The sequence below is a fragment of the Pistacia vera genome, unplaced genomic scaffold, assembly GCF_008641045.1.
Source record: "Pistacia vera cultivar Batoury unplaced genomic scaffold, PisVer_v2 Contig127, whole genome shotgun sequence".
Taxonomy (NCBI): domain Eukaryota; kingdom Viridiplantae; phylum Streptophyta; class Magnoliopsida; order Sapindales; family Anacardiaceae; genus Pistacia; species Pistacia vera.
Genome location: NW_022195325.1, coordinates 664,511 through 688,816, shown reverse-complemented (window position 1 = coordinate 688,816; position 24,306 = coordinate 664,511). Strand labels below are relative to the sequence as shown.

The following is a 24,306-nucleotide window of genomic DNA, read 5'->3' as shown; positions in this document are numbered from 1 at the left end:
AATACTAATTTACAATTTAATTCACAAACTTTCTCTTATAATTTCGTGTACAGCTCGTAATAGTCAGTTCGAATGGATCTCGCTTATTTGTTATGGCCTGCACAATTGCTATTATAATATGCATCTACACGGTAACTATTCATAATGTTTTCAATTTTATAAATTTTGGGATTAAAGTATCCATTGTTTAATATTAGATTAAATTTTTGCTAAGACTTGGAATATTCATTGAATTATAATAATTTCCCAAAAAAAAAAAAAAAAAAGTAGGTCTCCTGAAGGTTTTGAAATAGAACATAATATCAATTTTCTTTTATCTTTGTAAAAACTAAAATTTGTCAAAAAGTTAGATTTGTTAACTTACACAGAAATGAACATATTGATTTGGTGTATAGCTAGGGTTACTTAGAAACAAGTCTTTGTATGGGGTACTTCATTGATATTTTCCTCACTATTAAACCCAAAACCCTTTCTTCTTAAAACACGAGTACACAACACAAACGCTTTCTCCCTCTCAACATCTGACGACGACGATGGCTAAGCAGAAGCTCAAGTCTCTTATAACTTCTTTCACTCCTGACGGGGACTTCCTCGCAGTCTTGTACCCGAACGGTGTCGTTAAAGTACACACTCTCTCTCCCCCTCTCTATATTAATCGTGAAATATAAGTTTTTTGTTTTATATTTTTTTTTTTCTGTCAATATATCAACGTTTTCAAAGGAGTTGAAAAGCTTTCTGTCTTTTTTAATGCTGGGATTGTTTTTATTTTTTTTTCTAAACCAAGTTTTATCTGGGTTTATTTTTTCTTTTTTGGTTTGTGTTTATAATAATAATAATAAATAATATGCTATTGAAGCATTCAATTAGATATATTTTGAAACTAAAATATTGTTGAAAGCATTCTTTGAGAATAAGGGGAGTTTCATGTGATGAATTGAAATTAATTAATTTAGTATGACGCATTTGAGGTGAGGTGATTGTATATTCGAACAATTTCAATTGAGTTCATATTTGTATTTCCTGGTTGATGTTTGGTATTCGTGAAGCAATGTGTTTCAGCAATTAAAATGATGTGTTAGATTTGAGTGGGAGGATTCAAGTTGTGCTGACTTCTGAATATATGCCCCTCAGTCGAAAATGTTTTTATTTGACAATAAAATTAAAGGAAATTCGATGGAATTTGGATGCTACTCCCAGTATTGTTAATCAAATTTATGATTTTGGTGACTCACAACATCATTTTAGCGATATCAATTGTGATACTAGTAACATCAAAATCAGAGTTGCAATGTAATATTAATTGTACAACATGGTTTTAATAACAATCGATGTCTGAATGTTATCAGTTCTTGTGATGTACTGGGAGAGTTAGCATTACTGGGTTAGACTGTAGTAGTCTCCACTAGTTAAATGTCAAGGGCTTGGTATTTTAAGTTTTCCTACACTGAAGAGCATTAAGTGCATATTTTGTAGATATGGAGCACAAGCAATGGAACTCTGTTGGCAGAGTGGAAGCAGCCAGATGGAGATACTGTAGTTGGTTATTCATGTATAGCATGCAGTTTTGTTGGAAAGAAGGTAGCCTCCAACTCAATGGGAAACCCCTATTAGTTTTTCATTGATACTTTTTTGTATTTCCTGCTTGAAGTAAACCTCTTACTTGATTGGTTGTACGATTCTTTTCTTGTCTTTGAATTTATAGCGTAGAAAGGAACGTGGTACTTGCTTATTAGCTCTTGGCACAAGTGAAGGTGAAATATTGGTGATTGATGTTTTTACTGGAGAGACGAAGTGGAAATCTACTGGACATCACTCTGGGTATGGTTCTTAGTTTTGCTAATAAATCTTGTTGCTGGAAGTGCATGAAATTAATGAATTCCCTGATATAGCATACTCTTATAGACATGTTGTATGTATGAATCTGTATTAATTAATGATAGTTGCAGTAGGATGAACAAGAACCTTTAGTTTTCTACTATTTGTTGATTTAGCATGGGGTCACCTACTGACCCTGACAGTTATTTAATCTTCTTAATGTAAGTAAACTTCTTCTATCTTTTGCAAGGAGTTTCTGAGTTGCTCTGATACATATTAATGCACCAATTCTAATCTTCTCCCCTCATTTGTGCAGTGGACTTGCTGGTCTTGCTTTTGCAAATAATGGCTGTAGTTTACATGTTGTTGGAAGAAGTGGAATGGCTTCCAAGATGAAATCAGAAAGTGGAGAAGTAATAGAAGAGTTTGGAGCTTCAAAAAAGCCTATCTCTTCTTTAGCTTTTTCATGTGGTAAGCTATCTTGAGTCTGTGGCATTGGTTAACCCAGTTATTCTTGTTCTTATATGTTATCTCTTTTCATTTATGTGCCAGATGAGAAAATATTTGCTTTAGCCAGTGATAAGTTACGGGTTCTAAGCATGGAAAATGGGAAAGAGGTTCTGAAGTTTGTGTATGATGTGGTATGTTATTTGATTAGCCAACAAATTTTGATGTTTCATTTATATTCTCAAAGCTTTGGCCATTTTGGTTTCTTTGTTATTGCAGGGTCAAGTGCAGTACCTATGTATATCTGATGATGCAAAGACCATTGTTACATCAGGTTCTGGGGAAAAACATCTTCAAGTGTGGAATTGTGATTTCAGTTCCAAATCTGCAAGTAGCGGTCCTGGTCTTTTGATGCGACATCCTCCATTAGCTATTCAATGCAAGAATAGTACAAATGACGAAGGTAGTAAAGTCATATTAGCAGTTTCAGAATCTGGTGCAGCTTATGTTTGGAATTTGAAGATTATTTCGAAAGATGAAGAAATAAACCCAACAAAGATCACTGTAAAAGCTACCAAAGGTGACGCAGATCTGCAAAACAGTGTGAATGTGAAGAAGAGTCGCACTTCTATTATTGCTGCCAGATTGACTGCTGTAGAAGCAGATGGACAGGTGACAGCCCTTATCAGTTATGGTTCAATAGATTCTCCACAGTTTAGTCTTGTGAAAATTAGTAACCCAGGGGAGAATATTGTTATTACTGATGGAGATGCAACTGTAACCATTCGAGAAAATGGGATTCCTACAGGGAAAGGTGTGGCCATTTTTATTTCATTCGCAGTGGTTATTCAAATGGTTGCTTGTTCACATGAATAATTTAAATAAATTAAAAAAAAAAAAAAATTGTAGTTCTCTAACAATTAGGTTCATTAACCTTTTAAGGGTTTTATTTATTTTTTTTTTTTTTTTCCCCCTGTATTGGTCTTTGAGGGTTTCTCTCTATCTATGGAATTTGTTTTGCTAGTACTAAGGAATCATCATAAATAACCCTTTGTTTTGAACTGTTTTTAATCGAAGGGGATTATCCCAAGTAAAAATTTTAGTATATCCAGTCAAGCTTAGATTTTCTTCTCTACCATTTAGTTATTTCCTGTACACCTGCTTAAACTTCTTAAAACATTTTTTCTTCGTTTTTTATTAATATACTTAGGCTAAGCATTCTGTACCTTGAACCTTAGGGTGTAAGATGATCACTTCCCTTTTTCCTTTTATTTATGTGATGAAAACCACAGTTGAGTCCATCCTTGTGATATTATCTATATACGTCCTGTCAACCTATTGGAAATTTATTCTATTGTTTTTGTAATATAATGAGAGAAAATTGTTCCTGGTCTTTATGATGCAGAGTCTGAAGCAGCCACCGCTTCAGCCCAAACTAAAAAAGGAAGTAAGAAACGAGCTGCATCTGATCCTGATCTTGCAACCACTAGAAGTGTTGTAGATAGTGGTAAGGATTGTATTTTTCAGAGAGGTTCTAGTTTCATGGTTGTATTAGTCTTATTTTAAAATTGAGATAGTATTAGACTAAAAGGATCAAGTACTGTTGTGAAAGGAAGAATAAAATGGTGATTCCAAATTGAATTTTCACTTTTAACAGCATTTATACTTGGGGATATTGTGATGTTTATATCCTGGTGATAGTATTCTTAGAGGTTATTTTCAATATTTCTGTTTCCCTAAAACATGCAGCTGATTCTATGGTATACATTTATTCATTCAATGGCTGTTTTGGTTACAGGTCATGGGGAGGATATGGATGGAGTCATTGATGATGATCTGAATGAGCCTACAATGGGTGACAAACTTGCAAATTTGAATTTACTAGATAATGATAAATCCAAGGGCCATGAAATACAAGAATCCGTTCCTGCAAAGCCTCCAAGTGCAGATTCAGTTAATGTTCTGCTTAAGCAAGCACTACATGCAGATGATCGAGCTCTTCTCTTAGAGTGCTTATATAACCAAGATAATAAGGTTGTTTTCAATTCATAGATTATGCCATTGGATGAAGTATGACATAGTAGCTGTTTTTGTGTAAGAATTTGGTAACATAATATAAGTTATTTTTGCAGGTTATCGCAAATTCAATATCACAGTTAAAACCAGCTGACGTTCTCAAGCTTTTACATTCTCTTGTATCTATAATTCAGTCAAGGTAAAGATTGATTACCTCTTAATTGTTTATCTGGTAGTGGATGAGAAAGCTTGGGTTTTTGCTGTCTTCCATGTTGAGTTTGTGTTTGATGTCAACCATAAACTTAGATTCCTAAAATTATCAAGCTCAGTGTGTTTCTCTGTTACATTTTTGCTGCAGAGGTGCAGTATTGGCATGTGCCCTTCCGTGGCTAAAAAGTTTGCTTCTTCAACATGCTAGCGGAATTATGTCCCAGGAATCTTCATTACTTGCCCTGAACACTTTATACCAGGTAAGAAATGGTGACTTATTCATGTAACACATGATTGTACTCTTGCCTAAATTTTACCTTGCACAAATATGTATGATAGTTTCTGTGCATATTTTGTATGAGTGACACTATTAACATTTTTTGCAAACAAGTATTCAAGTTCTTGGATGCCAGTAAAATTGCCATGTTGTTTTAGATTACCATTGGATTGGTTCAATCATATTTATCTGATGTCTTCTATTGGCACCACTTTGAGGACCTCAAGAGGAGTTAAAATTGTTTTAAATTGCTATTGGAATGATGCCCCTTCCCCCGCCGGCATTCCCCCCCTCCCCCCGGGGCAGGCGAAGATTGATGTTTTACATGCTTCTCACATTCTGATGCTGCAAGTAGTCTATAACTACTTCCAATCTTTTTCCCTTCCTATCTACAATCCTGAACATTGATTGCAGTACCGTTAATTTAATCCTTTCTTATATGCATGCCATTAACTGAAAAACATCTATATTATTGAACTCCTGTAATAGTGTTTCTAATTCTTTGTGCAGCTCATAGAATCTAGAGTCTCAACATTCCAATCGGCTCTTCAAATATCAAGTTGCTTGGACTTCCTTTATTCAGAGGTATGTTTGCTCACAATGTTATAATTTGTTGTAAATGGAGTTTTCAAGGAGTCATGTTATAAAGGTTCTTTTTGTTTTTTTGGTAGATTGTTGATGAAGGGTTGGAAGAGAATGACGCCGTGATACCTGTAATATACGAGGACAAGGATACTGATGAAGAAGAATCTGAAGATGCCATGGATACTGATCAAGATAATGAAGACGAAGAAAAAGAAGACAATGAAGAAGCTGGCGGAATTAGCGATTTTGAAGGGAGTGATGGCATGAGTGATTGAAGGTTACCCCTATCAAAAAAAAAAAAAAAAGAATTGGCCTGAGATATATGAAGATTTTTATATGCAGAAAAGCATCTCGGATCATAGTAAAACAGTCGATCAAACCGACTACAAACCCTCTAAAACTTTCAGAGAGTGCAGTGTCATTGCAAATGAGCACAAAAACATGTTGGCAGATTGAGATACATCGGCATGAGACCAGGCACCTTGATTATTTACTTGAGCTGCCAAATTTCTTGAGGCCTATGTTGTATGTTAATGGCTTGAAGCTTTTTTCCTGTTGTATTCTTGGTAGACCAAATTAACTTAATAGCAAGATGTAGGAAAAACCCATAAACCTCACATTTGGTTAATTCTGTTTTGACTTTTTGAGTAATGGAAATTTTTGACTCTATGCATTTCGCATTCAATCAAAGCACTCAGAAGGGCAATGATACTATGTTTAAAACAGATTCAAGCGACACCATTGCATTGGAGTTCATCAATGGGGAAAGATACAAACACGAATTATACACATGGATGTCTGTCCAAAAATTTGCTTGACTGATATTTCGAGGATCTTTGTAAATTCAAATGTCTTGACCTATGCTCATATTAAGCAAGCTATGTACTGAAAAAGGTTGATCCAATCAGGACCAATAATGGATGTATTGTCATTTTCACTGAAGATATATTGCCCTTATTTGTTATACTATTTTAGATCATAATTTATGTTATTTTTTTTTGGATTAAAAAATAGGATATGTATGTTTACTTATTGGGCTAATCTAATCTTAAAATTAATCCAATTCAAATAAGATTTTTTTGTCTAAAAATGAAAAGATGGTGAGACTCGTTTTCATATTATCCAACTCTATTCAATAAAAAACATTTTTCTTTCTCTCCTCATTTTTCTCTCCTTTCAATCTGTAAATTAATCCACCCACGATCACCACTGCTGGCCACCGTCGCTTCTACAAGTGACCACCGTCGGCCGAAGTAGCTAGAACAGCACACGGCCAACTGAATCTGGCCGATCATATGCCGATCTGGCTTTTGACGACGGTCAGATAGATTTGGGACTTGTTTTCAAATTATCCAACTCTATTCAACTGAAAACATTTTTCTTTCTCTACTTCTTATTTTTCTCTTCTTCTAATCTGAAAATTAATCCACCCAAAATCACCATCGCTGCTTCCGCCAACGGCTGACATGGTCGGAACGGCGCACGACTAGCCAGATATGGCTAGTCGTGCTCCGATTTGGCTGGAAACATCTAGATCTACGGCCATAGATCAAGTTGTTGACGACGACCAAATAGATATAGGACTTGTTTTCATATTATCCAATTCTATTCAACTAAAAGCATTTTTCTTCTCCTTCCAATCTGAAAATTAATCCACTTAAGACCACCACTGCCTGCTAGCAACCATTACTGCAGACTGATATGGCCGGTTGTGCTCTGATCTGGCTATTAATAGCTAAATCTATTTGGTTGTAGATCTAGCCAAAAACAGTCATATCAACGCACGACCGGTCAGATCTAGTCGATCATGCTTCGTTTTGATGACTGTCGAATACCGTATGGCGGTGGTGGCCGGCGGTCATTATCCTCTTAGGTGACTTGGGTGCTTTAGTTAATTTTTAAACTTTTATTGTGGGTGTTTAGCTAATTTAACAATGTATGAGGTGAAAAAAAATCTAAATATTTTCAGAAAATATATTAAACAATTATTTTGTCTTAAAAATCTTTTTAAAAAAATGTATCAGACAACTTTATAATTTTCATATATTTTACCAAATATATTTTCATATTCAAATCCAATTCGATTTGATTCAACTTAACTTCACTTAAAACACTTCTTCGAAATAACATTTAAAAAAAAAAAAAAAAAAAAGTGCAATAGGCTCAATGTATTTATTATTTTATTTATTTTAGATTTTATCTATTTTAGGTAGGTTTGTCTTGAATCTAGAAATCAGAAACCCGTGTTGGAGTATTGTGCCAATTCTATACCATATGATAGGCCAAAGCATGGATGATATATAATTTGTACATATGTATGCATAATTTACAGTGACCTTAATATAAACAAATTATTATTATGTTTATATTTTTATGACAGAAAAGATAGGAGATTAATTTCTTCCCGGAACTGAAGAGACGAGAACCGTGCAATGTTGTAAAGAATTAAAGAAACAACCGGAAGTTTGTCTTTGATTTCCTTTCAAGTCCAGTCAAGCTGAAAGTACTTACCCTTTGTACTTTCTGAGAGAAGCCAAATCCCAAATCACAGTGTTCATAATATTAAAGGGAAACTTGATTGCTTTATGTATGATAATCTGCAATATAGCTAAAATCTTTTTATTTCTCCCATGAAACTTGATGGAAAAACAGAAATCAACCAACCTTCATTCACAACTAATGAAGGGACTCCTAATATTCCTTCATTTACAGAAAATGAAGGGACTCAAAAGCATGCCCTACAGACTGTAAAATAAAACAGACACAACACAACACAAACTTGTTGCATATTTCAACACTAATTAATTAATAGTCCCTCCTGTATGTAGTGCTAGGTGTTTTTGTGGTCTTATTATTTTCATACTCATCATCATCATCATCATCATCACCAGTGCTGTCAAATCCAAAAGTATGCTTCACTGCCTCTGCAGCACCTTGTGCCATGCTCTTCACTTGCTCCCCAGTCTTCTGGACTATGCCACTCGTCTCCTCCTTCCCAGCCTCAGCCTTCTCTCGGGCTTCCTGGGCAGTCTCATGTGTCTTCTGGTTCGCTGCCTCCGTGGTCCCTGAGGCCTTCTCTTTCGCCGACTGGCCTGTCTGGCCTGTCTTCTCTTTGGCTGCTTGAGCTGTCTGGGAGGTCTTGTCTTTCGCAGCTTGTGTAGTCCCTGAGGCCTTGTCTTTCGCCGACTGGCCTATCTGGCCTGTCCTTCTCTTTGCTGCTTGAGCTGTCTGGGAGGTCTTGTCTTTCGCAGCTTGTGTAGTCTGGGAGGTCTTTCTTTGGCAGCCTGGGCTGTCTCAGCTGTTTTCTCCTTGGCTTCTCTTGCTTTCTCCTTCATAACTCCATCATCTGGTCAGTCTTCTCCTTTTATTATACCAAAACCATTTACAGAAATGAAGTTAGCCACCACATTAATAATTCATACTCAGCTCAATCCTCAAACCTACTTAATTAAGCAGCCAGTTCTAGCCAAAACTTCAAACTAGTGCTAGTTTATGCTGTATAATCAGTACAAAAAAAAAAAAAAAAAAAGGATTCCTTAATTTTAAACCGTGAAGAACAGCAATAGCTGAAATTGTTCTTGTATCCAAGATCAAGAATTTCCTTCACGTTTAAAAAAAAAAAAGGTGAAGAAGTTCAAAACTTGCGCCTTCTCAAGAGAAAACTTAGATAATTAAAAATCTTAGTCCTAATGAGATTATCACTTCAAATCACTGTAAAAAAGAAAAACAGAAGCAATGAATCACCATTGCATATATGTAGATGCTGATATCGTGTAAAGTTATTTATTATATATATAATATACCTCAGATTGGCCTCTGGCTTCACCGGCTCTGTAGCTCTGATTGTGAGATGCCATAGTTTTTCTTTCTGACACTGTTTTGATCAACTGATAACTGAAATTTCTTGAAGATGTGTACTCTGCTTCTCCGAGATTTTTTCTTGCTGTGTGAAACCAGAGAGGAGAGTGCATGGTCATATATACAGTTTGAGAAGTTGTGGGTGGCAAACACGTGTCCTGCTTTCGGACGCGTGGATGGGACGTGCCATGCTTTGGTATTAGTATTTTGATCCTTGTTGCTTCGTGGGTTTGTAATTTCCCATGAGGACAAACAGAACCTGTGTTATCATGCCACGTGTACTATATTCTGTAGATGGCGACGTGTCAGCAGTGCGGAGTATACACGCTTATTCCTTACAGTAACCCACGCATATCCAGCTGATTTCCATCTTTCCATTCTCACATCTCTTTTATAGAATATGTTTTCTCTTTTTTTTTTTTTTTTAATTGAAATTAAGAAGATAAATGAGAGAAAATAATAAAATAATTATAATTAAACATCTTACGGGAATTTATTTTTAATTATATGTAATATTTTATGGAAAAAAATTCATTTTAACAATAAGAAAAATACAACATTTTTCTTAATAATTCAATGTTGATTGTTTTAAAACCTGACCTAGCTCAGCCGATTGAACTGGGACTCAGAGCCTTCACCAGGTTGGGTTACAAATTTTACTATTTATTAAAAACCCTAGAAATTAGGACATCAATCCGTGAACAATTGAAGACTGGAATGTAAGAACCTTTAAAGAGGAATGGCCGGTGAGTGCAACGGTGGCAATACTGGCGATTTCCGGTGAGTGAATCGATTGGAAATCGCAAAACAATGTCATTGGAAAAAGCTTGTTGTTGCCAGCGATTGGGGAGACAAACGCGGGAGGCATGAGATGGGTTTTGGTCTCAAGAGGCTAAGGGGAATGTTTTCGTAGTAATGAGAAGTGTTGTCATCGTCAGAAATAGACCCTATTTGTCGATGCCAATGGTGGTGTTTAGGGTGTTTTTACAAGATTTTAAACCTATAGGGACTTACAGAATTTTAAGGGTATTTTTGTTAGATGTCAAACCTTTGGACATCGGTTTGACCCACTGGTCAAACAGGTTAAACCGATCAACCCGAGACCCGGCCACTTTGTCGAGTTTCACCCAGGTTGGGTTTTAAAACATTGTAATTCACTATTAAAAAACTATAACAATTTATGACAACATTACCAACGATGCAACTTTGTGGGTAATATCCTCGGTTGCTAATAGGGGAAATCACTAGAGTTTTTATCTGATCGATAGTTCTAGGGTCTTGAAAAATTAGTTAAAATACGTATAAACTAACCCGAACACCCCTAGTTATTTAAAAAAAAAAAAAAAGTGTGAGCAATATAATATCAAATATCCTTATTCAAATTATACTAGCGATTATAAAGGTACGAGACATTACTTTCTCCGATGTATTTATTGTTTCAGAGAATAGTCATTTATTATACATAAACATAAATTTGACTTCCTCTAAACCTGCATCGAATGTGTTGGTTGGCCGATCAGAATTTTAAACCATCAGTACAAGAAAGCTGTCAAGGATGCTCTTGTTTTCAGAAATGATTGTAGACGACACAAATTTTTACCATCACACAACACATGTAACTATATATCCACACTTTTTTTTTTTTAATCACCGGGGGGGTATTCGGTAGAGGTGTTTAAAAGCGGTTAACCGGTTTGAACCGAACCGGTTTGAAGGGAAAACCGGTTTTTCGGTTAACCGGTTTTGAACCGGTTTTCCCTTTTTTTTATAAAACTTATTTTTTTTATTTTTTCCTAAATTAAATTGTAAATATAAATAATACATATCCAAATAAAAATTAGACATTCATATATATCCATTGACCATTGCTAACGACACATTAAAAATATTATTATTTTTTATTTAATATATAATATATAATATTATTATTTTTTATTTAATATATAATATTTATTTTTATTTAATATATAATATATATATATATATTTTTTTTTGTAAAACCGGTTCAAAAAACCGGTTTCGGTTAACCGCTTTTTATTTTTTCCCAAACCGGTAACCGAACCGGAAATTCGGTTTTTTGAATTTTTCGAACCGTAACCGAACCGTTTTTTCGGTTAACCGGTTTTTCGGTTCGGTTATCGGTTTGGTTCGGTTTTTGCATTTTTTTGAACACCTCAAATAATTTTTCAGGACCCTAAAATTGCTAATTGGATAAGAACTCCAATAACCACCCTTATCAGTGTTTGAGGGACTCAAACTCAGGAGTTCATTGAACTCTTTTAGGTACACATTGTAATTCAACAAATTATATAATCAGAATCATTTAATCAAATGCTACATTGTACATTAGAGAATAATTAATCAATGTTAGAGTAAATTAGTTAGGGTTAATGAATGAAGTCGAGGTCTTCCCTAACTCTAAGCCGAGGGTTTCTCTTCTTTAGACTGAGTTATTATATCAAACTTAATTTGAACCATTCCTGACCACACTGTTTACTCTTACGGAATGTGCTACGTGTTAGTAAATGCATGTATTTTGGACATTTTTTAGCTATAAATTAACTTGGTTTCTCTTTGATTATCATTCACTTGAGTAATTCCAATTCATTAAAGAAAATGGCAAGCCAGCAATCTCGTGAAAACGTTGCTCAAACTGCAGGCCAACTCACCGGCGAAGCTCAGGTTAAGAGAGACGAAATCCTGAACCAGGCGTCTGAAGCATCCCAAGAAACTAAAGAAAATGCCGGTGCTTACGCCTCCGAAACCTCCAACTTCCTCCAACAGGCATCACCTTTTTCTTTTTTACCTCCTATATGTATATATATAATATGATGTTAGTCCAATGAGATGAATCCAACTGTGTATATATAAGTTCATTGATTAATTTAATTAGTTTGAATAATTAACTATAATCTAGTTTTGGGTTCTTGTTCATTTCTAGAATTTACTCAAAGGTCTTAATAAATGGTGACTAATAATTTGTGTTTGATTGCAGAAAACAGAACAAGTGAAGAACATGGCTCAAGGAGCCGGAGAGCAAGTGAAAACCATGGCTCAAGGAGCCGGAGAGCAAGTGAAGAACATGGCTCAGGGGGCAGCTGATGCAGTGAAGAACACTCTTGGAATTAACCCAGGCAACCCAATTGACCCAAATAACCCAACCAACCCAAGTGGTTCAGGTGGCTCAAATGACCTAACCAATCTAAGCAACCCATCTACCAGGATTTGAAGTGATGATTCCAAGCTAGCTCAAAAACATTTGCTTTGATTTGGTGTTGGTTTTGCATAAGTTTTTGTGACCTGCAGTGTCATTGATTATTTGCCATCTGTATTGTGACGATGGTGTTTGATTATTATTATTATTAATTTTTTTTAGTTCATTTTTGTGATGTGATTCATCTTCAAATTGTCATTCTTGACGATTTGATTTAATGATAAGATGGTTCAATTTTAAATGTTTTGGTTAGATTTTGTTAAGCATAAATTAAGCGTTGTTAGGTCAATTTTGTTTTGACCTGGATTTTGCTTTCTTGGGTTAAATTACAGTAACATAAACAAAATTAGGGATGCACATTTGGCCCGCCCCGCGCTGGCCCAAATGAGGTGTTGATTCCCCGAAACAGTTGGGAGTCGGGATGGGCCCAATAGCATTCCTCGACCTCGATAATGTGCCAGGGACGGAGCTGGTCATGACCTCGCCCCAGCCCCACATCCTCGTTTCAGGAACAGGTTGGGCTTAGAGAATCCCCTTGGGCCCTTCGTCGGGTCCAGAGGTAAGGGTCCCCAGCCCGTGCCCATCCCTAGACAAAATGATATCTATATATTCATTAAATAGATCAAATAAGGGACAGAATAGATATATATACTAAGGAATTTAAAACATGTAAAAATTCAATCACTTTCTGAGAGTCTGGAAAATATTTATTAATGGCCGGGAGACAAGAGACATTAAATATAACAGGATCTTTTAAATCATATAACAAATACAACTCCAAAAGTTCCAATAGTTAAAAATGAAATGAAATGCAAATTTAGTGGCTTGATTCTCCCATTAAGCTCTTTCCACAACTCTTCCTTTCCGTTGATAAAAAAATTTATGCTCCTTTTGCACTGTTGGAATCAAGTGGAAGCCAGGAGTTATTGATGTGACATGGAATGTGGGTTGCACCCAAAAAAAAGAAGGAAAAAGTGTGATATTAAAAATATAAATTATATAAAATACTATTTTTTTAATTCATCACTGCAAATTTCTGTGGTTTTTATTTTATGTAATAAATTTAATATTTACACAAAAAAATTCAGATTTATTCTTGTAATTTGATTTATTTTAATATGCGATATATATGTAAAGAAAATATTTTATGTATAGTCTCATATAGGGGTGTTAAAAAAATTGTAAAAATCGAACGAAACTGGTTTTTCGGTTATTTGAAAAACTAGTTCGGTTTCGGTTAAAAGAAATACATAAACTAAAAATTTGGTTTTGTTACCGGTTTAAAGAAATTTTAAAACCATTTAACCGGACTAGTTTATAAAAATGGTTTTCACTTTAAAAAAAAAAAAAAAAATCCAAAAATTCAAATCCTTTTCTCTTTACTCTTCACCCTTTATGCATTTCTTCTCTTTTTTTTTTTTTTTTTTCACACAGACACATACATTTCTCCTCAGTCCTCACCGACTTTCACTTTTTTGTTCCCTCTCAAAATAAAAAATAAGTTAAATTAGAGAAAAATCAAAATAAAAAATGAGTTAAAAGAAAAACCGGTTTTTCCCTTAACCGATTCGATTTCAGTTCAGGAAAATTCTTGAACCGAAAAACCAATTTAGTTTAAAAAATCGATTAACCAATTATGAACACTGCTATTCTCACTTAGCTATTAAAAACCTATAGTAAAAATGCTTGGGCCAATTAAGTAATGAAATCGGATTACATAAAATTTGGATTTTCACTTTGTTAAGGCATTGGCCACCACAAGCAAACGTTGCCGGAAAGGTGCACGACCAGCTGGATCCATACCGCACAACACTAAAATATATCCGGCCGTTAACGGCTAGGTCCAGGGCTACTAACGACCACAAATCTATTAATGGTCATTGATCTGGCTGGAAATGGCCAGATTGACGCATGGTCGGTCAGATCAATCGGTCCTTGCCTTTTCGGCGACTGTCGACAGCGATCGAAGGTGGTGACAATGGCCGACGATTGCTTGGGGGTGATTTTGTTAGAAATTAAACTTTTATATGGCTAGGGTGTTTTAGCAAAATCTCAAATGTATAGGGTTAAAAAAAACGATTCAAAAAATAATATTATATTAATATTTATAAAGGAGGATAATTTTAGTAATCTATATAATGTACCCACAAATTTATTTCTTCCAACCAAACATATCAGTTACCAATATAACATACCTACTGATTTATTCCAACATAACCAAACATATTTTCCTAAACTTTGATAGTGATGTTCAAGATAATCTATCTTTTCATTATCGTAATATTTACAGTAATACAAAATTTTCGAACCAAATGCACCCTTAAAGTCATTTTCTTAGGCTTTTCAAATTTAGGACAACATCCTTGTGACCAATATAAAGTTGAAATCTCAGATTTTTATCATGATATCAATATAGTATTAACTATAGAAAAGTAATTTTATTTTTTTTATAACTAGTGTGGTTTTGAGTCTTTTGACACCACTTCAGTCATATCACCTAGATAACATTAGAGGTTCCTTAGATTTAGTGGATGACAACACATTTAAATAACTGTTTACATTAAATCATTTTGTGTAGGTTAATATAGACCCAGAAAGTATTATAATAANAACTCTTCCTTTCCCTTTGATAACAATTTTATGCTTCTTTTGCAGTGTTGGAATCAAGTGGAAGCCAGGAGTTATTGATGTGACATGGAATGTGGGTTGAACCAAAACAAAAGAAGGAAAAAGTGTGATATTAAAAATATAAATTATATAAAATACTATTTTTTTAATTCATCACTGCAAATTTTTGTGGTTTTTATTTTATATGTAATAAATTTAATATTTACACAAAAAAATTCAGATTTATTCTTGTAATTTGATTTATTTTAGTATGTAATATATATGTAAAGAAAATATTTTATGTATAGTATAGTCTCAGGCAGATGGTTTACAAGTGTGTTCCTTCCGATGCTCAAATCAGCTCAATTAGTAAATGTTAATTGCTAATACGAGAAAAGAAACGTTTCAAATTAATATTCTTGCAAACTTGCCAAAATTAGGGCACTTTTTGATGTTTTGCTTTCTTTTTATTTATATCAGACAAATCCTATGCAATTACGGGGTGTTTGGTTGATGGTTATCTTTATTATCGAGATAATGTTATTTTATATTAAAGTACTTAAATTACTATGTTTAGTTGTTAAATAATATAAAATTTCGGTAATCTTTAAAATCAATAGTAATTATTATTGCTTATATAGGTGATAATCTGAATACCTCTATTTTCTTAGGTATTTTAAGATTACTTAATGATCTTAATTTTGTTACAATTTTACCTTTAACTATTAATTTTATTTTGGATAATAATGCCTTAATTTTGAAATTAATTTACATAAATCTGCAATTACAATTTTACCCCTTATACTTAAAACAAATTGCAGGTCACCTAAGACCACCACCATCGATCGTTGGCCACCAAAGGCAAACGTCGTCGGAAAGGCGTATGACAGGCCGGATCTGACCAGCCAGATCCATACCGCACGACGCTAAAATAGATATAGTCGTTAACCGCCATATCCAATGCTGCTAACGGCCACAAATATGACCGTTAATGGTCATTGATTCGGTTAGATCAGCACACAGTTGGCTAGATCTAGTCGATCGTGCACCTTTCCGACAATTGTTGATAGTGATCGATGGAGGTGGCGGTGGCGGTGGCCGGCAGTGGCTTGAGGTGGATGGGGGTGATTTTGTTAGAAATTAAACTTTTATATAGCTGGGGTGTTTTAGCTAAATCTCAAATGTATGGGGTAAAAAAAAATAATTCAAAAAATAATACTATATTAATATTAAAAAAGAGAGCAATTTTAGTCATCTATATAATATACTCACTAATTTATTCCTGTAGACCAAACATTTCAGTTACCAATATAACATACCTACTAATTTATTCCAACATAATTAAAAATATTTCTCTAAACATTGATAATAATCTTAAAGATAATCTATCTTTTTATTAGTGTAACATTCACGGTAATACAAAATTTCCAAACCAAATGCACCCTTAAAGTCATTTTCTTGCTCTTCCAAATTTAGGACAACATCTTTGTGACCAATATAAAGTTGAAATCTCAGATTTTTATCACAAGTTATGTGATATCAATATAGTATTAACTATAGAAAAGTAATTTTTTTTTTTTATTTTTTTTTATAACTAGTGTGGTTTTGACACCACTTCAGTCATATCACCTAGATAACATTAGAGGTTCCTTAGATTTAGTGGATGACAACACATTTAAATAACTGTTTACATTAAATCATTTTGTGTAGGTTAATATAGACCCAGAAAGTATTATAATAACAAAACTTTATCATTAATAAATCATGTTAAAGTTTATATTATTATGAATTAGTTAATATTATCAAATTATTTTTTTATTTTTATTTTAATATTTCTGAAATATCAAGAGAATTTTTGTGATTTTATTATGCCTACGTGGGATTAAGTCATTATTATGGTGTATTGCAAAATAGAAGGAATTTAATTAATAAATATTATGTGATTTACCGTATAATTAATCTTCCCTTAACGTGAAGCCGACCGTAGTGTATCATTCTCTTGCGTGCAAAATTATGTTTCTTGAGATCCGCCGCCCAAACCCAACCAAAACCAAAGCTTTTCCAGCACCAAACCGACCAAATCAAGAACCATAGAAACTCTCACACTCCAACTCTTATCGCAACCTCAATTTTGAAATCTCTTCGAGAATGTCTCTAACAGCAGTTAAAATGTCCGAGGATGTTTGGTTAACTTGTCTTACTCACGCATTGTCCACTGAAACTGAAGAGATCATGGGTCTTCTTCTTGGTGACATCGAGGTTCTTTTACCTATCAGTTGTTACTATTTATTAGGTTTTTTTTTTCGTATTTCATTTTGTATTTCTGGTGGATATATAGTTGAAATTCTTGAAATTGTGTTTTGGATGGATTCTTGAATTGGGTTTTTGATTATTTTTTTTTGGCTAAAAATCGATTCTCATTTTGTAAATTTTACCACTTTTAGGTGTTTGTGTTATGTTAAAATCGACATTTTTTTTGGTTAGTTTTGGGTGGTTATCTCAATTGGGATTTCCGAATTTTAGCTAACGTTTGATACCCTTTTGATATGTTTATTTCTTTTTGTATTATATTAATGTCTTGAGCTTTGTAGTGCAAATTCAGTTGAAGTTATCGGGACTCTGTGGGTTTTTATCCGTTCCTTGTATTGGGGTTTCTGGAAATCTAGTCGAAACTTTGTATGTTTGTTCATATGCAGTTTTTATTTTTTATTATTGGTTAGCGTTCATTTAAAGTAGTGTTGAAATGGTTTGAACTTTGTGTGTTTTGGATTTCTAGTCAATATTTGGGTCCTTTTTTACAAAATTTGTGCCATTTGGATTCTGTATATTAAGTATAAATCTGATTTGGCTTCACTTTTGATATAGACTTGAATTGATTTAGAGATAGGTGGATAATTATTTTCGAGAGAAACCAAACGAATTCTTATTTGCAGAATTTGTCACCTTCTTCTGGTTCTGTGTAAGTAGTGGTATTTCAACTAGTCCCTTTTTTTTCTGTATGCACATAGTGATATGTATTCTCATTTTATTTTTATTTTTTTTCGCATGAAAGGCCTAAATTTAAGGATAAGTAAGAGTGCTACTGTATCTTAAGGTTAGCTGAATCCAGTGTACGTCATAATGTTTTTGTATTAAACAAAGTTTGTGGATCGAAGTTGGCCCATATCCATATCCTTGGAATAATAAGTTTCTTGAGCATGTATATGAGTAGGCCTTTTTTTTTTTTTCAAAGCAAAGTACATTAATTTTATTTGAAGAACGTGCAATTTTGATGAAGTTCTGCTCTTTGCTAAGGAACTTATTATGTAGCTACTTTGTTCTTTTGTTTTTGCATTTTATGCTTCTCGTCATACCATGCCGACTCAAAATTGGTGATTATGAGTGTTCAATGTAGCCAATTAAAAAAATCAACTCTATATTTTTGTTCTACTTCTGGTTTGCTGATTCTCTTTTAAATCAGCTTTTATTTTTTTTTTTTTTTTTTTTTAAATCTTTTAACTTTACAGGAAATGAGAATGTTGCATTCTTATGATTTTGCATTTCTTGTACTATGAGGTGGCTTCTTTTGCATTTTCTTTTTGGCTTTATGTTCTTGTAAGTGATGGTTTGGTTCAAATTTGCAATTTCCAGTACTCAAAAAATGGTAATGTCACTGCACTAATTTGGGGAGCGTCACCTCAGTCACGATCTGATCGGCGAAAGGATCGAGTAGAGACAAATCCTGAACAGTTGGCTGCTGCCTCAGCTCAGGCCGATATATCCTTAATTTTTATGTGATTTTTTACCTGTTACGGAAAATTCTTTACCCCTAATTTTTTCTGCTGCAATTTGTTGTTGACAATGGAAACTAGATTTGACTCTTCCCCCTAATGACATCATAATTTTTATAATTAATAACTTTTAAAGGATAGTTAATATACTTTACATAACAAGCCAACCTTTTCTATTAAGAGTTCATGAAGAAGAATTAGCTTCTATTCTCACTAGGCTTTCACCACATGGATAGTTAAGTTGTGAACTGAAAACTATTCTTTGGTTTGGCCATAGAGGTCAGAAAGAAGCTGTGACTTACCACTCTCCCCTCCCTCCCCTCTTCTTTTTATGGTTATATAGCTGCTAAGTGTTAAAGTTTATGTTCTGTTATTGTTTTAATTGACTCCATAGCACAGAATGACCATGTTGACTGGAAGAACAACAAGAGTCATTGGGTGGTACCATTCACATCCGCATATTACAGTTCTTCCTTCTCATGTTGGTGAGTATTGATGAATTGCTCCTTTTTTCCTCTCTCTCTTTGTTAGATGCTGTTGATTCTCTTTATAAGAAAAAAAAATATTCCACTAATAAGAAAAACCATCTTTCCACTTTATGTTCTAAATGCAAACTAGGTTTTGATAGTATTAAGTAAGCTACATCTTTATGTTGATTTCTTTCTTTCAGTGCTTATAGGTAAATGACCTAACAATAGTTTTTAAGCTCTAACATGCCCCCTATCAAAAGCAACATAACAACGACAATGAAAGCAAACATAACTTGATATGATTAATGAATGCAGTAGGGAGATTCAAACACAATACCTCCCAGTCCACTTGATTTTGATACTGTGTTGAGCCATCACTAAACCCAAATGTTTAAGCTTATAGATAAGCATCCAGCAATAATATTTGAGGTCTAACAACCAATACTTAAAATGTCCTGTTACTTTCAGATAGAGAAAAAGTATGAAAAAAAAAAAAAAAAAAAAAAAACCAACGAACTTAATGTAATTTGGTTGGCTTATACTTGCAATACCATCATAAAAGAGTGATTGCTGTGGTCAGTGAGTATAAGATTTATGGTTCTCCAGTTATACCTGCTTATATGCTATCAACCTGTGCTCAAAACTGAATAAAATTGGAAATTTGTTAGAATACTTTCAATTGTTAAGTATTTCCAAATGCTTGGAGACTAGGGTGGAATTGCTATTTTCATGGCCATGGCTACTATGATAGTTGGATGTGACATTAAAAGTTCTATTCGCTTCCTTCTGCAGATGTGCGGACTCAAGCAATGTATCAACTTCTAGATTCTGGATTTATTGGGCTGATATTTTCTTGTTTTAGTGAAGATATAAACAAGGTATGTGTTTCATGTTTTCTAAATTGTAAGTAGTCTTGCATATTGTTTTTTGGTTGGCCCAGCTGAGCTCAAAACATGGGCTAATTGCAGATTGGAAGAATCCAAGTTATTGCATTTCAGTCCTCGGATGGGAAGCAGAATCTCATATCAAGACCAATTTCTTTATCACCCGTTAATAAAAATGTAGTTATTGATTTGGATTCATCTTTAAGTTCCTCTGAAAATCTATTACTGAGATCTGGAAGTGCAAGGGCAGAGAGCCCTGAACAAGACACCGGTGATTCCAGCACAGCAACAGGATCTTGGAAGGTATAATTTTCACATTATTCCTTGATTATCATACCACCAGTAGAGTTCTAAGACATGTAGGAAGTTAAAGAAACAGTATGATAGTTCATGAGATATAGGATTACACATTTTTCCTGCTTATCATTATGCTTTACTTGTGGTCATAAAAGTGTCTGATTGTATACTCATCTTTAAGATCTTCAGTCAGTATCAGAGTATTGATATAAATTCTTCTGCTTCACCATTTTTAAATATTTATGTGTATGATGAATTGCTCACTTTGGTATAATCATTTTTATAAAATAGCTTCAGCAGGATTACTATTATATTTGAAAATTGAAATGTCAAGTATTGGTTTTGCAGGATATATCTTTACAAAAGAGAGAACTACCAATCAACTTGAATGTCTTTTAATACCATTTCTGATAGGTTTATGTATTTACATCATGGGCTCTTTTCACTCTATTATCTTCTCATTCAATGCATGCATGTGTAATTGGCTAGGGTGTGGGAAGATCTTCAGACTTGGGTGGTTTCTTTGCAAATGCTGATGCCAACCATCTTGAGAGAGAGAGAGTTGGAGGAAACTACCAAACTGGTGATTTAAGTAACACCATTGCGGATTTAGATCCCATGGATATGTCAGAAAGTATGCAAGAGGCCATGCACCGTTCAAATTTGGACATGAGGTATACCTGAGTATGTACTTAATCACATGATATCTTATTCTTGTTTTGAAGTTCAACTGTATATATATGTTGAGCGGGTCCGGGTACCCGCCAAAGTCCAAGGAACTGGAACCGGAACCGAAACCGAAACCAGCCGGTTCTTGGATTTGGAACCGGAACCGGAATTGGCTGGTTTCAGTTCCCAGAAGCCAGGAACTGGAACCTAAAACATATACACCCCCAATAGTTTACAAAAAAATTACAGTTCAGTCCCGATTCCTAGCAAGGTACCTGGATATCGGTTCCAGTTCCCGTTCCTGCAGTGATGGAACCGGAACCGCACAATACCGGTCCTGGTTTTTGAGAATCGGAACCGACCTCATGAGGGCCAGTATCGGGTAGGAACTGGAACCGGAATCCCGGGTACCTGCTGCTTCTGGTTCTACTCTAAAATCATGCTCCCCCATATATGTTATCATTGCAAACAAGATGATAGGTTGGCAAAATGCATCTATCTACTTGAGATCCTCATATTAGCTTCTGTTTGCTGACAGTGGTGCGGAGTATGTCAGGAAAGAAATCCCTCTTCATGTTTTGCCGACCTCATCTCTTCTGAAACTTGATTCGCCTCTAACATCTTTTACGGATTTGCAACATGTACTATATCAAGAGGAACGGGCAGCATATAACCAAGCTATATTGCAAAATATGAGGTGTTTGTCGAATACATGTGTCAATTTTTTATCATTTGCTTGTGTTATATCTCTGTTCACTGTTTAACGTCTATTTTTATTTTTTTCAATTTTACTCAGGGATGGAAAAGTGCATCCCCTTACTTACATTCATCACACATCTACATATCAGGCTTCAATGTGCAAATTAATTGAATATTGGTTCGAAACAAACACCTATATCTTGTTCGATTATATATGCTCCACTTTTTGTTTGTTCTCACCCATTATTTTAAATCATTTTTTACAGTTTAAGTCCTGCCATAAATGCACTACAAGATCAATTGAGCGAGAATGAAATTCGGGTATAGAATGAAGTTTGTTATATGTATTTGGTAGACAGCAGCAATGGTTTATTGTTTACAAACTTTTTCAGAGAACTTGGATGGAAATGATATTAAATTTTTAGATTGACCTTTTCTATGGAACCAACTTCATCAATGCATTGTCATATTGGCATATGCTCCATTTGGTTTCCATGATATTATCAAGGACCTAACATTTTGGGGGTTCCATTTGATGCGTCCCTTGTAGCTATAGAAATTAATGTCATATATTTTACCTCTTTTCTACTGGATAATTAATTTCTTCTTGCCTATATTATGTTCAGGAACTGATCTGGTTTTTATAAAACAGTTGGCAATGCTGACGGATGAAGCAAAGATGTTAGAGACTGATGCCTCTAAGGGGGGTGAGTCTAGTTCATCTCCCCGTCATCCTCCATCTCATGGTCTCAGGGGAAGTGCTTTGGTTGGTCACAGGGACTTGCATAGCTCAGCTAATTTGAGGACCGTATCTAGTCCTGGTAGCCGCAGCAGAAAAGGGGGTTCCTAGTAGAAACAAAAACCAAGTTTCTTGACACTGCATCAGTAAGTGTTAACTATGGCCATCATTTTTGTTTTTAGTTTTTTTCATATATATATATATATATAATCGCTTCTTGAGATGGTATGATATGTAAGTTTCATGTTGTTTTCTATTTATCGTAGATAAATGCTCAAACAAAATGATTATTAATTCAAATGATTAAAAGACTTTTTTTCGTTTTATCTCTCCATGTTTCTGGGAGAAAAAACCTACATGTATATGAAATTTGAGCATATAGTTTTACCAATGTTAGTCTTGGAGATGCTTTTCCACCCAGAATACTGATTTGGATGATTTTGATTACTAAATAATTGAGGCTGGCTCTGCTCTTAAGCCCCATCCTTTTTTCTCAGTTTTGGCTTTTGTTGGTCTATTGGAAGGGCTTTTGTTGGTCTATTGGAAGAGCTTTTGTGACTTTCGTGATATCCATGGTGATACAAGTTCTGAAGGCAGTGTAGCAAGTGATATATTTCTTGATCACCGCGATGATCAATCTGAATAATTCTCCAAGAGGAATTGGTAAGTGGGACTTGTTCCCTGAAAATGAATGTGATTGTATATATTGCCTCCTTGGTTTTGTACCGTACCATGTTTCTTCTGGACTTGGCAGTTCCGTTGGAGTTTATGGAGTATGATTTTTTGATATTAGTCGATAGTTTTCCTTGGTATGAACATATTTTCCATTTCTTTTCATCCCTGGAGGTAATTACTTGCACTTTTGTATCTTGTATTTTGGTGAAGTAGTGTGTATCCTTTAGCCCGAAAAGGAAAGGGCAAAAAAGAAATGAAGATTGGGTTTTTAGCTTGATTTATTGATTGCTGCAATTTCTGTTCTTAGTTTGTTGTTGGGAATCTTTAGTTTACAAAGAAATGCACATGCATAGATTACGTAATTCTGATAACGGATAAGGCGAGGAGAAAATTTGCAGGCTTTAATTGTGTTCGCCGTAGAAGAATCACAGCCAAATTATATACCCACTAATATAATTTTAAATTTTGTCATAGATTATTAACCTTTTTCTTTTTTCTTTCTGTTTTCGTTATGTTTTCCATTCAATCAACTAATCAAGTATTACTAAAATGATCTTGTATTGGAGTTATTATATTTATGGACTAAATTAGAATTTAAAATTTTTAATAATAGTTGGACATAGATGTAGGGTTTTAAAACCCAGTTTGGGGTGAAACCTAACAAAGTGGTCGGGTCTTGGGTTGAACCGGTTTGACCGGTGGGTCAAACTGGTGATATGTACATGTTTAAAGATTTGAAATCTAGCAAAAACACTCTTAAAAATTATATATCAGTCCCTATAGGTTTAAATCAGCAAACACACTTCAAATGCAATCATTGGTGTTGACAACCTAGGGCCAAATAAGATATGTTTCCAGCGTCGACAACACTCCCCATTACCACGAAAATACTCTCTTCAGCCTCCTAATCAAAACCAATCTCACCCCATCTATGTTTGTCTTGTCAATTGTTGACAACACTGGGTTGTTGTCACCATGTGATTTTTGTGATTTTCAGTCGTTTCACTTATCGAAAATCATCTACGTTGCCATCTTTTGACTCACCGACCCTTCCTTTTCATAATCTCTAACATC

The 24,306-nt window shown here is 34.4% G+C and overlaps 3 protein-coding genes and 1 pseudogene across 5 annotated transcripts; 3 read left to right on the top strand and 1 right to left on the bottom strand.

Annotated features, from left to right (window-relative positions):
* The first annotated feature begins 496 nt into the window (after positions 1 to 496).
* Positions 497 to 5,665, top strand: LOC116121634 (WD repeat-containing protein 43). The gene is made up of 12 exons (XM_031407578.1): positions 497 to 623; positions 1,474 to 1,578; positions 1,703 to 1,818; positions 2,132 to 2,286; positions 2,368 to 2,456; positions 2,542 to 3,076; positions 3,668 to 3,769; positions 4,061 to 4,296; positions 4,395 to 4,477; positions 4,637 to 4,748; positions 5,276 to 5,350; positions 5,437 to 5,665. Exons 1-12 carry the CDS (start codon positions 534 to 536, stop codon positions 5,623 to 5,625), a joined length of 1,887 nt encoding a protein of 628 aa, XP_031263438.1. The 5' UTR covers positions 497 to 533; the 3' UTR covers positions 5,626 to 5,665.
* A 2,247-nt stretch (positions 5,666 to 7,912) lies between these two features.
* On the bottom strand, positions 7,913 to 9,284 carry LOC116121689 (annotated as a pseudogene).
* A 2,540-nt stretch (positions 9,285 to 11,824) lies between these two features.
* Positions 11,825 to 12,437, top strand: LOC116121658 (late embryogenesis abundant protein 7). The gene is made up of 2 exons (XM_031407601.1): positions 11,825 to 11,992; positions 12,204 to 12,437. The coding sequence occupies exons 1-2, from the start codon at positions 11,825 to 11,827 to the stop codon at positions 12,435 to 12,437; spliced, it is 402 nt and encodes a 133-aa protein (XP_031263461.1).
* Positions 12,438 to 17,041: 4,604 nt separating this feature from the next.
* On the top strand, positions 17,042 to 23,513 carry LOC116121698 (lys-63-specific deubiquitinase BRCC36). Of its 3 annotated transcripts, none has more exons than XM_031407636.1 (11): positions 17,042 to 17,288; positions 18,660 to 18,785; positions 19,197 to 19,284; positions 20,062 to 20,147; positions 20,238 to 20,456; positions 20,940 to 21,124; positions 21,658 to 21,816; positions 21,916 to 21,996; positions 22,085 to 22,139; positions 22,471 to 22,703; positions 23,082 to 23,513. In XM_031407636.1, exons 1-10 carry the CDS (start codon positions 17,178 to 17,180, stop codon positions 22,666 to 22,668), a joined length of 1,308 nt encoding a protein of 435 aa, XP_031263496.1. In that variant the 5' UTR covers positions 17,042 to 17,177; the 3' UTR covers positions 22,669 to 22,703; positions 23,082 to 23,513. The 3 variants fall into 3 exon arrangements, with proteins under 3 accessions (XP_031263496.1, XP_031263494.1, XP_031263495.1); XM_031407634.1 differs by having other exon boundaries at positions 23,055 to 23,513; XM_031407635.1 differs by having other exon boundaries at positions 23,018 to 23,513.
* The last annotated feature ends 793 nt before the right edge of the window (positions 23,514 to 24,306 follow it).